Source organism: Trypanosoma cruzi, assembly GCF_000209065.1.
Source record: "Trypanosoma cruzi strain CL Brener chromosome Unknown tcruzi_1047053507583, whole genome shotgun sequence".
Classification (NCBI taxonomy): domain Eukaryota; phylum Euglenozoa; class Kinetoplastea; order Trypanosomatida; family Trypanosomatidae; genus Trypanosoma; species Trypanosoma cruzi.
The window spans coordinates 1-11,483 of NW_919695.1; the positions used below are offsets into that span (position 1 = coordinate 1).

Here is an 11,483-nt window from a genome sequence, read left to right on the forward strand (position 1 = left end):
ACATCGGGATCTCGGGCAAACAGAACAGCGGACTCCAACACCATTGAAACGTCGCGGCCCGCATCTTCCTTCATGAAAACAAATTGCATCTTGGCGTCATATACGCCCTTGGCATTGAACATAGGCTTCTTTTGCTCAAAGAGTGCCTCAATGGAAACGCCACCACCAGGAGGAAACACTTCTTTCTGAGCCAATGAAGGAATAATCAACGTGCTTGTCGCCAGTGTGTTTTTAACGTACTGCTCTATGAGTGACATTTTAAGAGAGGCAGCCTGCCCCGCAACGGAAGATGTCAGTTGTTTGTCGGTCGTTTCCTTCGTGGATACAACGAGAGAGTCGTCGCTGCGTTGGAGCAATGACTCCGGTTGGGATGTGAGATGTGACACGATGGCATCCACCTTGCGCAATCGCCATAATTCCGTCTCAAACGGCATTGTATTGAATGTAAGTGACATTAGCTGATTTCCAGGGGCGTGCGACAGGATATAGTGCCGTATAGTCACTGAGCCGACAAGTGAAAAGGCAACACATCCGATGAGTGTAAAAAACACAACAAGGACCACAATAAATATGGCAGCGGAAGCCAAAAACGTACTTTTAAACATCCTCAAGGCAATTTGATGCCAAACGCCAAGCAGTTCTCGGAAATCATGCATACGACTCAACACATATTCCTTACAAGACACACCGCAGTCAAGGAGAAACACATAGAGCTCATCCATGCCCGGCGCATCCAGTACACACAATCAAAACCACCAAAAACTAAAGAAAAAATGTAAGGAAAAAATAAAAAAGAAAAAGAAAAATAATAAAAATAAGAAACATCACTAAACAAATAAATAAATAAATAAATGGCATCAAAAAAAAAAAAAAAAAAAGAAGAGGCACTAGAGGACTACCGCAAATAAACGCTGATTATCAGGAAACTGTGTGAAGGGCCAAAAGCCGCTCTATATCTGTCTCAGACACGTGTGGATGAGAAATACATGCATGGCAATATACACGCAGTGTGTTGGGGGAAATGTCCACAAGATCGTTCTTCCAGTGCGCAATAAGAATCTCCTTCATCGCAATGCAAGAAAGCATCCCCTGCAGGAGATGACGGGAAGCAGTCCATCGTTCCGTTTCGGATTTCCCATTCGATGTTTGAGAACAGAGACATGCCACGCCCTCCCGGTAGACACGATGCTCTTCATCCAATAGTGCATGGATGAGGTCAAAGTCGGCTTGTATCTCGGAGAGCAGATGAGTTTCAACAATAACATCGTTCTTCTGTCGCAATTGAGTGTTTTTCGCCAATCGGAAGAGAACAGCACGCCAGCGTGAAGGCAGCACCTCCAAATAGTGCTGCCGAACCCTCTCATGGAGGTAAACACGAGGATCACAGGCAGAGGGAGACGGAGGAGCCATTACACAAAAGACACTCACTCACTCCCGCCCCTCCCCCCTCTTTTTTTGTTCTTTTCGTGCTTCACCGCAACAAAAACAAGACAAACGCCATCGTTGAAAAAAAGAAGCCAAGAAAAGCCATCAACAACAACAAAAAAAAAAAAAAAGAGGCACGCCACAATGGCCACCCCCAAAAAAAAATATGTCGGATGCGTTCACACGGGAGAGTGGTTGTGTATTCCGATTAAACGGTAAAAAAGATATTAGGAATAAATTATTAGCACGACTGTCACTCGCTCTTTTCTCCTCTCAAACTTTACGGTGCTTTTTCCTGCCGCCCCTTGGCGTCGGTGGAGGAACGCTTATGCGGCTTTCCCTCCTTGACTCCGTCGCCACGATGTCTGCGCTGCCGTCGCGCTGTCGCTTGGCGGCTCCCTTCATTCCACTCTTCGCACGACGTGAGACGCCATTCTTCGTCTCCTCCACCGCGGCAATGTCTTGAGCCTCTGGACGACAGTCATCGGACAACTTCTTCAGTTTGCACACAAAGAATCCGTCCATGTTATGCACATGCGGAAAAAAGCGTCTGGAGCACTGCATCTTTTCTTGAAATCGGTGGTGGCGGTACTTCGTAAGCCCGGGACGACCAAACGGAAGTCCCATTTCGACAATTTCCACGTGGCGTCGACGCACCGCGAACTCCACAACCGCTTCGTTCTCCTCCACAAGAAACGAACAGGTGGAGTAAACAACGTAGCCACCAACTTTCACCGCATCAATGGCGGAAAGAAGAAGCGTTCGTTGCTGCTGCGAGGCTCGCTGAACATCCTCGTAGTGTTTACTGCTCTTGATGCTCTTGTCCCGTGAGATAATACCACTCCCTGTGCACGGTGCGTCAAGGAGAACACGATCAAAGTTTTTCATGATCTTATTGTAGCCAGCACCGTCGTAGTTTGTCACCACCGTATTTGTCACCCCAAGACGCTGCAGGTTGGCATTCAACGCCTTCGTACGGGGCTCGCTCACATCATTGGCAAACAATACACCTGTGTTTTTCATCAGCTGAGCAATATATGTAGTCTTTCCGCCAGGCGCAGCGGCCATGTCAAGAACACGCTCCTTTTCCTGCGGGGCGAGCGCCATCACAGGCAAAAACGATACCGCCGACTGCAGCATGTACTGCCCGGCAAGGTACTCGATAGTTCCCGCTATTGGAACATTTGATTCAAACACCTGTAAACCGACCTTGGACCACTTCTCCAGCGGCTCCACATGCATGCCACGCTTCAGCAACGCCTGCACCAAATCTCGGCGTTTGGCCTTCAGCGTGTTCACGCGAATGGTCGTCGGGCGCGGCTTTTCCATGGCCTCAAAAAACTCCACAGCCTCTGCTGGTGGGAAAAGCAGCAGAACCGCATCTGTAAGAAACTCATTGTATTCGTACAGTGCCATAATGTCGGAGCGCAGCAAATCCACATATTCGCCGCGTGTCCGCTCCTCCTCTCGCTCCTCCTTAAAATTCGACAGTACACGAATCGTTTCCTGAATACGATCGCGCAGCTCCTCTGTGGTGTGCTGCTGGCCAAGCAGCTGCATCTGCTCCTCTGCCACCTCGGCATCGTGTAACGGGGTTGCCTTCACGGCACGAGTTCGCATGTCCGCGTCACGCTCCTCCGCGGCTTCGCGACTGAGGGCAAGCATCTGCCGACGATACTTCTCCGCCTTCACTTCAAAGTCGTCGTCGTCATTAATCGTCTCGTCGTGCGCCTCCTCGTAATTTTCGTCCGACAGCACATCGTCAAATTCAATGGCCTCCTCATCGTAAGGCGACATCTCGCCAAACGAGATCGGTCCGCTCAGCACATCATTCTCTGCCTCCTTCTTCTTGCCGGACGAGCGGCTTGTCGTTTTTTTCTTGGCGCCCATCGCCACACACGCACAAACAAAAAAAAAAAATTTATATCTCAACTGCCTCAACTCCCTGGCAATGTTTCCAAAAGAGTTCAAAAAAAAAAAAAAAAAAGTCGACAGAAAAGGCAAAAAAAAAAAAAGAAAGAAAATAACGAAGATTTCATCCAGTAAAAATCAAAAAAGAACACCAACAACAAAAAGAAAGAAAAAAAAAACCACAAAACAAAATTAATTTCACACCACAAACAAACAAAAACAAAGGCATTAAGGAAGGGTATTATAGAATCCATGCACACATGATACAAGCATCAGTATCAACACAAGCGCAGCGGAAAGGACCGCCATGGCAGACACAAAAAAAGTAACGTCTGCATACACAACCAAACCAAACCAAACACACGCAGACAACAACAACAAAAAAAAAAGCTACGATAAAAGCGATAGGTACGGGGTACGACACTTGGATGGTGACAACACGCGGCTATCCATGGCCCCGCCGTCCGTTGGCTGTGATTCTCCGATATTTTCCATGTGGCCGCGGGCCAGTTGTTGCACGGGCCTCCGGAGTCGATGGTGTTCCCCAAAACCCACGGCGTGCCGGAGGCCCTCCCCCTCCCTGGCCAGTGCTCTTTCCTCACGTTTGTGCAGCTCCGCTTCAATGAACTGAAGCTGCTGCATCCGCCGACGCCTCTCGCCAAGCGATAACTCACCAGCCTCGCGATCCCGTTCAAGTTGGGCAAACCGGCGTTTTTCTATCGCCGCCTCACGCGCAGCGATCTCAAGTCTCTTCAGCTCTAATGTCTCCTGCAGGCGTTCCAACCGCCGTTCTTTGCGCAGGAAGGCCTCGGACCAACGTTTCCTGGCCTCCAGCTCGTGTTGAACCATCTCGCCCTCTTTCGTGTGTAGCGCCTCCTCCCACTGCAAAAGAAACTCACTTTGCTTCTCGAGCTGTGACGCCTTCTCCTGCAGAAACAACTCTTTTGACAATTCCGCCTGCTCTCGCTTACGACAAAAACGTTGGACAAGAGAAAGCATCCTCGCATCATCGTTCGATACCTCACCCACAGAACAGGCATAACTCTCTGAGAAAGTGGGGGAAAAGGAAGTGTGAGGAATGGAAAAGTTTTTTCCAATTTCCGACTGGAGTTCCTGAAGTTTTCTTGACAAATTCTTGATCTGCTCCTGGGATCGCATGTGTTCCTCCTCGGCCACGGCTAACGTCTCAAGAAGAATGGTGTTCTGCGCTGCCAATTCGTCGGCCTTCTCAACCGCCTCTTCCCTGAAGCGCAGTGTTGCCTTGAGTTGTGCGGTGTACCGCAGCAGCTGCTCCATTTCACCTTCTCTTCCCTCCTCAGTCTGTGTTTGATCGACCGCCCCATCCTCGATGATTTCCGTCTCCGGGCCGGAAGGCGGCACCTCGTGGAAGTGTTCGGCACCGGCGTGCCGCAACAGCGCTGCCACCTTTGCCCTTGACAAATTTGGCCATCGCACCAGAAAGTACTCGATAAATTCGCCATAGTCCAGGTACTCGGGAAAAGTATTCCCTGTGAACAGTGCTGCATCAGGCGGAGGCGTCTCGCCATGTCTCATGATGTGTTGCTCAAGCTGTTCCATAGCCTTTCGCGACACAACCATCTCGGGCACCAGGGCATTGGCGCGGAACACGGAGTAGAGAGCTTGTTCCACACACACGCTCCAGACCTTGCCAAGAGTGACCCGGCAATGAGCACACAAAAGTTTTACCAACTCGCGGAATGCCGTCACATCTATACGTGTCTCCTTGAAAAAAACAAGCGGTGTGCCCTTCTCATTCAGTGCACTGTCCTTGTCCCGCATAAAGCCATTTCGTTCAAAATACCGCGTAGTCTCATCCAATGTAACAGCACCGTCGCCGTCAAAATGAATCAGAAGGAAAAGATCATCCTCCATACACTCTACCTCTCTTTTTTTTTTTTTAAGTTCATTAAAATAAAATAATATATATATATATATTATAAAGAAGCCAAGCACACATGAGAGACGCAACATTCCGTAACAAAAAGGGACTCGATAAAGAGATCTTAAGCAGCAGCAGCAGCAGCAAAAGAAAAAAAAATATAATGTCGGTAAAAAAGTTTTAAAAGGAAATAATCAAAAAAGGGACCGAAAAAAAGAGGATTAAACGTTGTTGTGGAGCATATCAGTTACTCTCAAGTTCCTCAATTTATTTATTCCTTTTTTTTTCCTTTCTCTCTTTTCGCCTTATAAGACTTAATCAAGGGGAAGCCAGATTGCAATGAACGGTCAACTCATGGGACTGTCGCCGTGCGACAATGAAAAAATTTTTGTTTTGTTGTCTTTTCCACCCGACGCAATTTGTGCATTTCCAACGTACGTAACATCCAGCACTCCGTCCGTGTGCATGGTGTCCAGCGTAAGAAGCGCGGCACTGGAGGAGCGGAGATCCCACACACGAACGGTGCTGTCCTGACTGGCGGTGGCAAAGAGGTGCGGCCCTCCCTGCTCGCCCTCCTCCCGTCGCCACATCCACGTCGCCGCATACAACCATTGCCGATGGCCACTGAAGGCCTTCACGGTATTCTTCTGACGAGTATCATAGAGTCGTGCGCGATTGTCAGTGCAGGCGGCGATGATAAGATCGCCTCCTCCTCCTGCAGGCTTCACGGCAATTCCTTGGATGGGGTGGTCGCCCTCGTAGTTTGAGAGTAGGACGGCCTGGTCAACGCTGAGAGCCTTTACAGCCCCATCCAGACCGGCGGAATACAACAGAGAGGGCCCATTTGTCGCAGAAAAGCGGCAGGCAAGAACGGGTCGTGTATGGTCGGTAAATGAGATAAGCGGCGCTTTTGAAGTGGGCGGCGTTTCTGTGCTCAACAACTGCGACCATTCAAACACCTTCACGGTGCAGTCCCACGAGGCGCTCGCCACGTATTCCCCATTCCCGGGCGAAATGTCAACGGAGTCCACGCCATCCATATGTGGATTCAACGCTCCCAATGGCTCAAATTTGGACACACCGGAGTCAAAGCGCCACGCCACAATACTGCCATCCTTGCTGCAACTCACACACATAAAATCCTCCATCTTCGCTGCACGCTTACGTTTTCGCGATAACTCCTTTGCGGCTGCCGAAGAAGTCATGGGCCGCACCGGATGCAGGCAGACTTCCTTTACGCATTCGGTGTGGTATGTGCCGAGAGCAACGCAGTTCTCTCCGTCCCAAAGGCGCACACAATGATCATACGACCCAGTAAGAAGCAAATCCGCGCATCCCAAAAACGGAGCTCGAACGCTGCTCACCCAGTCATCGTGGGGGAGAAGTGATCCCTCCTTCGCCTGCATGGCCGGTGTATACTCAATATTGAGCAACTCCTCGTAGCTAATACCTCGGCGGACAAGGAATTTCTGCAACGAGGTCGAAATATACTCATCGTTGAGAAGAAAATCAAATTTTTGGCTCTCCTCCGCGAGGACACTCTGCACAAGTGTGCTCAGGCCATCAGGGAGCGTGTCCAGCGGCACGGAGTAGGACTGCTCCGGCATGGCCTTTGGGAAACTTGTGGTAAAAAATGTCACCACGACACGCCCACCCTGCGCACCTTCCTGCCGTTCTGCAGCAGAAGCAGAAGCATCGTGCAACGGGATCTCATGAAGCATCGCTGCGCAATGGCCACCGCCGCTCTTCTGGAGGCAACGCAGACGTAAAAATAACAAAAAAAAAGGCTTTTAAAAATAAAATAAAAAAAAAAAAAACAGAAATCATCAAACAAACAAAAGAAAACAAAACACGTAGAGGTACCTCCAGAATACGGAATGGACATCCATACATGTCACACAGCCACGCAAAACACCTTCGTAATAACATGATTAAAACGGCACGGTACATCGCTGTCCACAAAACACACACACAAAAAAAAAAGTAGAAAAATAGCAAAACCCCCGACGCAAATGAAAGACAAAACGCTACGCCACTGACATCGTGCCATACAAAAAAAAAAAAAAAACCGTAATATTCCTGCAGTCACACACTAAAAACACATAAACATACATACATACAATAAAAAGCAAAACACATCAAAATATATATATATACATATATCGCCAGCATAAAAATAATCCAGGACATCAACCAGCGGCTTCTGAGTGTCCCCACTACCAAAACCATTCCAAGCGTTTAAGACACAATGCGGGTACAAAAGAAGAAAAAAAAAAACACAACAACAACAAAAATAAAAAAATAAAAAAAAAACTCATTCATAAATATAGCCTGCAAGAAATAATTAAAAAAAGTAAATAAATCCGCACTACCGTTTGTCACAAGCCATCAAAAACATTATCACCCACAAGTGAATATAAAGCACGAGTGACCACTACAACACATACAAAAAAAAAATAATATATTAACATTTAAAAATCTTCCCAACAAACAAGCAACTAAAAATACAAAAATATTCACGCACAACACAAAAAAAAAACATTCAAACAGAAAAAAAAAAGTACACCGGCCCCACCGCGTCCTCACCACCCCATCGCGCCCCGACACGCAAAACATCCAGGTGAGTGTCCATGTCAGAGTCAAAGCGGGCGATTGTCGCGTTGCACCCTGTGTCGTAGCACGCCACGAGAACAGGGGTGGGCGCCACAACACCCGGCAACAGCTCCGCACCAAACACGTCGGCTCAAGGCTGTTCGGCGCTCTCCTCCTCCGTCTGCGGTTCGAGCGTGACGACCATCCGCTCATGAACCCTCGTCGCCGCAGTCACGCGCAACTCTCCCATCGCCGGCAGCACACACCTTCGCTCCGTCACGGTCATGGCGCCACCCGCCCCACAGGCACCACCTCTGCGCTCACCAAGCGAAAACAAAAGGAAAAATATTCACCGCCGCACAGTGGCACAAGCGCCAACAACAAGACAAAAGAAGAACCACGTGTATAATAATTTGAAGGAAAGCTCTCATGCACAACTGCGCCACCCCGACGGCAGCAGCAGGGTGGGGCTTCCGGGTGAGGCACCACCTGCTCCTCCACCCGGCCATCCACATTCACGGCCGTGCGCCGCAGCGGTGCCGGCTCGTGCATCACGCGGGCAACAGCCAACGAAACAGACGGCTGCTTCTCCAGCATCGCCTTGATGTCCCGGTGGGTCGCAGGGTCATCGAGCCGCCGCCGCGGCTCCTTGGTGACGCTGTATATCCCTTCTGCGGCCATGCCATAGATGCTTGACGGTGGCGTTGGCGGCGAACGCAGCAAGTAAAACGCGCTCGACGCCCCACTGCTCGGCAACCGAGCTCCCTCCAGACATCATTCACCTCTTTTTGTCGTCGAGGAGCATCCGCCTTTCCCACAAATTTGTGCATGGGACACAAGCAAGACACTTGCAAAAAAAAAAAAAAAAAGACAGTAAACAGCATCAGAGGTGTGGTAAAAGCGGCAACCGCAGCAGAAGCGCTTGATGCAAAGTGTGGCCGACAAAAAAGCCAAAAAAACGCACGCATACTCACAGTTGAAGATGCCCATTAGTGGTGTAACGATAATTCAAGAGGGTGAAGAATATTTTCTCTAAACACCGCTAAAGCTGTACAGAATCCAGCCGTCCCACACCCGATAAAAGACGGTGCGTGTCTGCGTACACAGCCTCATCATGGCAAAGCGCTTCCGTCGAAAGGTCCAAATTTTTGAGCGTCACATTGTGGTGTATGAGACGTGCAAAAGCCGCTATACCCGACGCTGTAAACGCGTTGCCACTCGCCACAAAAGTATGAAGCGCAGTATTGCGTGAGAGTCCCTCGCCAACTTTTTCCAGCGCAGCATCCTGCATCTCGGTGTTGCAAAGGCTGAGCACACTCAGTGAGACACTGTTCTCAAGAAGGGCAACAAGCTCGGCGTAGCTTGCCGGCTCCTCAGCAGCACCCAGATGGTTTCCGTCAAGGTAAAGCTTGCACATGCTATTGCTTCGCACAAGAGCCGCAAAGAGCCGCATACAGCCTGCATGTGAAATGCCATTGTCCGACAAGTCAAGGACGCACAAGACAGAATGGGTGCCCACAGCCTCTGTCAAAAGTGGTGGAAGAAATCCTGTTTTCCGTGCCAGGCCATTGCTGCGCAGAAAAAGCCGTTGCACTGTGCGATTCGACGCCATGGCGCCTCCAAGCGCATCACCTAAAACTCCTTCCATCAAACCGCAATCCTCCATGCAAAACACCTCAAGACGGCACGCTGAACGCGGATCACCCAAAAAACTAAATGCCGCCATCGCTGCGCGTGTGTCGACACCGTCTCCAATGGGGTTCGCCGACAGATTAAGCTCCACAATGTCGCCGTTAGAAATCAACTCCGCGTTCATCGCGCCAAAGAGTGCAAAGTGCAGTTTGCAGGAACGGAGAGAGAGTCGCGCAATGCCACTGCCCTTCGTGACCAGCAAAGGCGCCCGCATTGAAGGCGGCTCAACGCCAGGATTACCGGAGACATCCAGCGACTGCAGTTGCGGGGATGCACGGAGAGCTTTAGCAATCGCATCGATGCCTGATGGCTCAAGGCGGTTGAACGCCAGGTTAAGCTCTGTCAGTGCTGCGCGACCATCCATGAGCACCTCACAAAGGGGATGTATAGCGGCGTGCGTCAAGAAGTTGTCCTCGAGGTCTAGGTGCTCCAAAGCGTTCGGCTTCTGGGAACCAAAAATGACCAAAATGGACTGCAGCGCTCGCGCGCCAACGCGACAGCCCCTCAAAACCAGGCGCCGCAGCTGCTTTGCACCTCTGGCCAGCGCACCGCCAAGCTGCTCCGACGTCGTATCCAGCGGAATGTAGGAGAGGTCAAGCGTCTGCAGCGCGGGGAAAAGCGCGATCACCTTCGCAATTGTCGGCACAGAAGACGCCGTCAGGAGCTGTCGCTCCACCGAGGCTTGTGCCAGCAGCACCGCCGTGACGGCAATGTTTTCCTTCCACCCCTCGTGCTTCTCAGGGGGTTCGTACTCGCGGAGCGTAAACGTTAAAATTTCGGCGAGAACAGCAAAGTGCCGGTCGTCAACGGGAGGGTCGGCCATCGCAAGATCCAGTGCGTCCAGCGCCGTGCCATCGTCCACGGCTCGATCCATCGCGCGCAGAAGCGCCGCCGCCGGGACGTGCTGCTGCCCCAGCTCATCCACTTCCGCACAGTACGACATGTATGCCGCCTTCATGCACTCCACGCGCGATTCGTACGGTGCGGGGTGCGGACGACTGACCACTGGAAATTCGAACACTGTCGGGCTGACGAGCCCAGCACTTACCGTCTCCAAATCCCCAACGTCAATGCGCATCCCATCCCGGACCCGCTGGGGGAGCAGCATGTAGTACTCGCTCAGCAGGTCCACGAGCTCCTTCGCCTGCAACTGGCTCGTGGCGTACAGCGTCATCGTGTGAGTGCCGCGGCGCCTTATCACAACACCCGCGGGGCAACGCTCCCACCCGACAAGGTCAGGGAACGGAATCGCGTCGAGGCATTCCTGCTTCGACGCACTAAAAACATAGAACCCGTCCTCCGCCACACCTGCAATGAATGGGCAGTTGTCGCGGTCCCTCACATCAAAGAAAGTCATGCCCCACCACGGCGTCGTGCTCACAACGTCGATGTAGCCACAACGCGCCTGCGTCGCAGTCAGCCCGGCGCGCCGTCGGTGGTTTGTCGCCAGCCGCTGCTGCCAGTAGTCGTACTCATGGGCCGAGACGGAGATGGGAAGGTATGCCTCAAGGCCCACCCGGTCAAAGTACAGAAGCGACTTTTGTGCTGTGAAGTCGCCAAACACCGCCTGAAGTTCGTACGACGCAAGCTGCACCGCAACCGCCTCCGAAACGGGGTAATACTCACGCACAATGTGCTGCTGCAACTGGCGAAAAAACAACTCCTGCGCCACAGCGTCGTCCCAGTGCAGCGGCCGTTTATAGTGCTTGAACTCAAAGAGAAGAGCCGTCTGCGGCGTGACGCCCTCATCCTCCAGTGTGGCGCTGCGGCTCAGGTAGCGGTGCACCAAACCGAGCACAGTTCCCTCGTCCGCAAGTTCTGCAAGGTAGAACATGCGCCATTGCACAATGCCGGCGCGAAGGGCAACCCGAGAAATCATCACCGCCACCGTGTCACTCGGGAAGGCGTCTACGCGCCTCTTCGTGCCGTCCACAAACTGAACCGTGTACGTCAGCGCCGCCTC

At 51.3% G+C, this 11,483-nt stretch overlaps 7 protein-coding genes across 7 annotated transcripts, besides 12 other annotated features; all 7 read right to left on the reverse strand.

Annotated features, from left to right (window-relative positions):
* Tc00.1047053507583.4 (uncharacterized protein) lies at positions 1 to 722 on the reverse strand (the record flags this gene model as incomplete). The annotated part of the gene is made up of 1 exon (XM_801659.1): positions 1 to 722. A coding segment is annotated over one exon (722 nt), but the record flags the coding sequence as incomplete, so codon positions are not given.
* Positions 1 to 2,161: a sequence feature (areas not merged during assembly with more than two copies in the genome that could not be assigned to a particular haplotype).
* Positions 758 to 828: a sequence feature (A-rich).
* Positions 829 to 853: a microsatellite.
* Positions 854 to 883: a sequence feature (A-rich).
* Positions 919 to 1,410, reverse strand: Tc00.1047053507583.10 (uncharacterized protein; the record flags this gene model as incomplete). Its single annotated transcript, XM_801653.1, has 1 exon — positions 919 to 1,410. One exon carries the CDS (start codon positions 1,408 to 1,410, stop codon positions 919 to 921), a length of 492 nt encoding a protein of 163 aa, XP_806746.1.
* Positions 1,699 to 3,315, reverse strand: Tc00.1047053507583.20 (nucleolar protein, putative; the record flags this gene model as incomplete). Its single annotated transcript, XM_801654.1, has 1 exon — positions 1,699 to 3,315. One exon carries the CDS (start codon positions 3,313 to 3,315, stop codon positions 1,699 to 1,701), a length of 1,617 nt encoding a protein of 538 aa, XP_806747.1.
* Positions 2,162 to 6,967: a sequence feature (haploid, Esmeraldo-like haplotype).
* Positions 3,395 to 3,449: a sequence feature (A-rich).
* Positions 3,470 to 3,564: a sequence feature (A-rich).
* Positions 3,727 to 5,328, reverse strand: Tc00.1047053507583.30 (uncharacterized protein; the record flags this gene model as incomplete). Its single annotated transcript, XM_801655.1, has 1 exon — positions 3,727 to 5,328. One exon carries the CDS (start codon positions 5,326 to 5,328, stop codon positions 3,727 to 3,729), a length of 1,602 nt encoding a protein of 533 aa, XP_806748.1.
* Positions 5,244 to 5,298: a sequence feature (AT_rich).
* Positions 5,584 to 6,957, reverse strand: Tc00.1047053507583.40 (uncharacterized protein; the record flags this gene model as incomplete). Its single annotated transcript, XM_801656.1, has 1 exon — positions 5,584 to 6,957. One exon carries the CDS (start codon positions 6,955 to 6,957, stop codon positions 5,584 to 5,586), a length of 1,374 nt encoding a protein of 457 aa, XP_806749.1.
* Positions 6,968 to 11,483: a sequence feature (heterozygous, Esmeraldo-like haplotype).
* Positions 7,030 to 7,088: a microsatellite.
* Positions 7,495 to 7,549: a sequence feature (A-rich).
* Positions 7,684 to 7,715: a sequence feature (AT_rich).
* Positions 8,111 to 8,509, reverse strand: Tc00.1047053507583.60 (uncharacterized protein; the record flags this gene model as incomplete). The annotated part of the gene is made up of 1 exon (XM_801657.1): positions 8,111 to 8,509. One exon carries the CDS (start codon positions 8,507 to 8,509, stop codon positions 8,111 to 8,113), a length of 399 nt encoding a protein of 132 aa, XP_806750.1.
* Tc00.1047053507583.70 (ribonuclease inhibitor, putative) lies at positions 8,871 to 11,483 on the reverse strand (the record flags this gene model as incomplete). The annotated part of the gene is made up of 1 exon (XM_801658.1): positions 8,871 to 11,483. A coding segment is annotated over one exon (2,613 nt), but the record flags the coding sequence as incomplete, so codon positions are not given.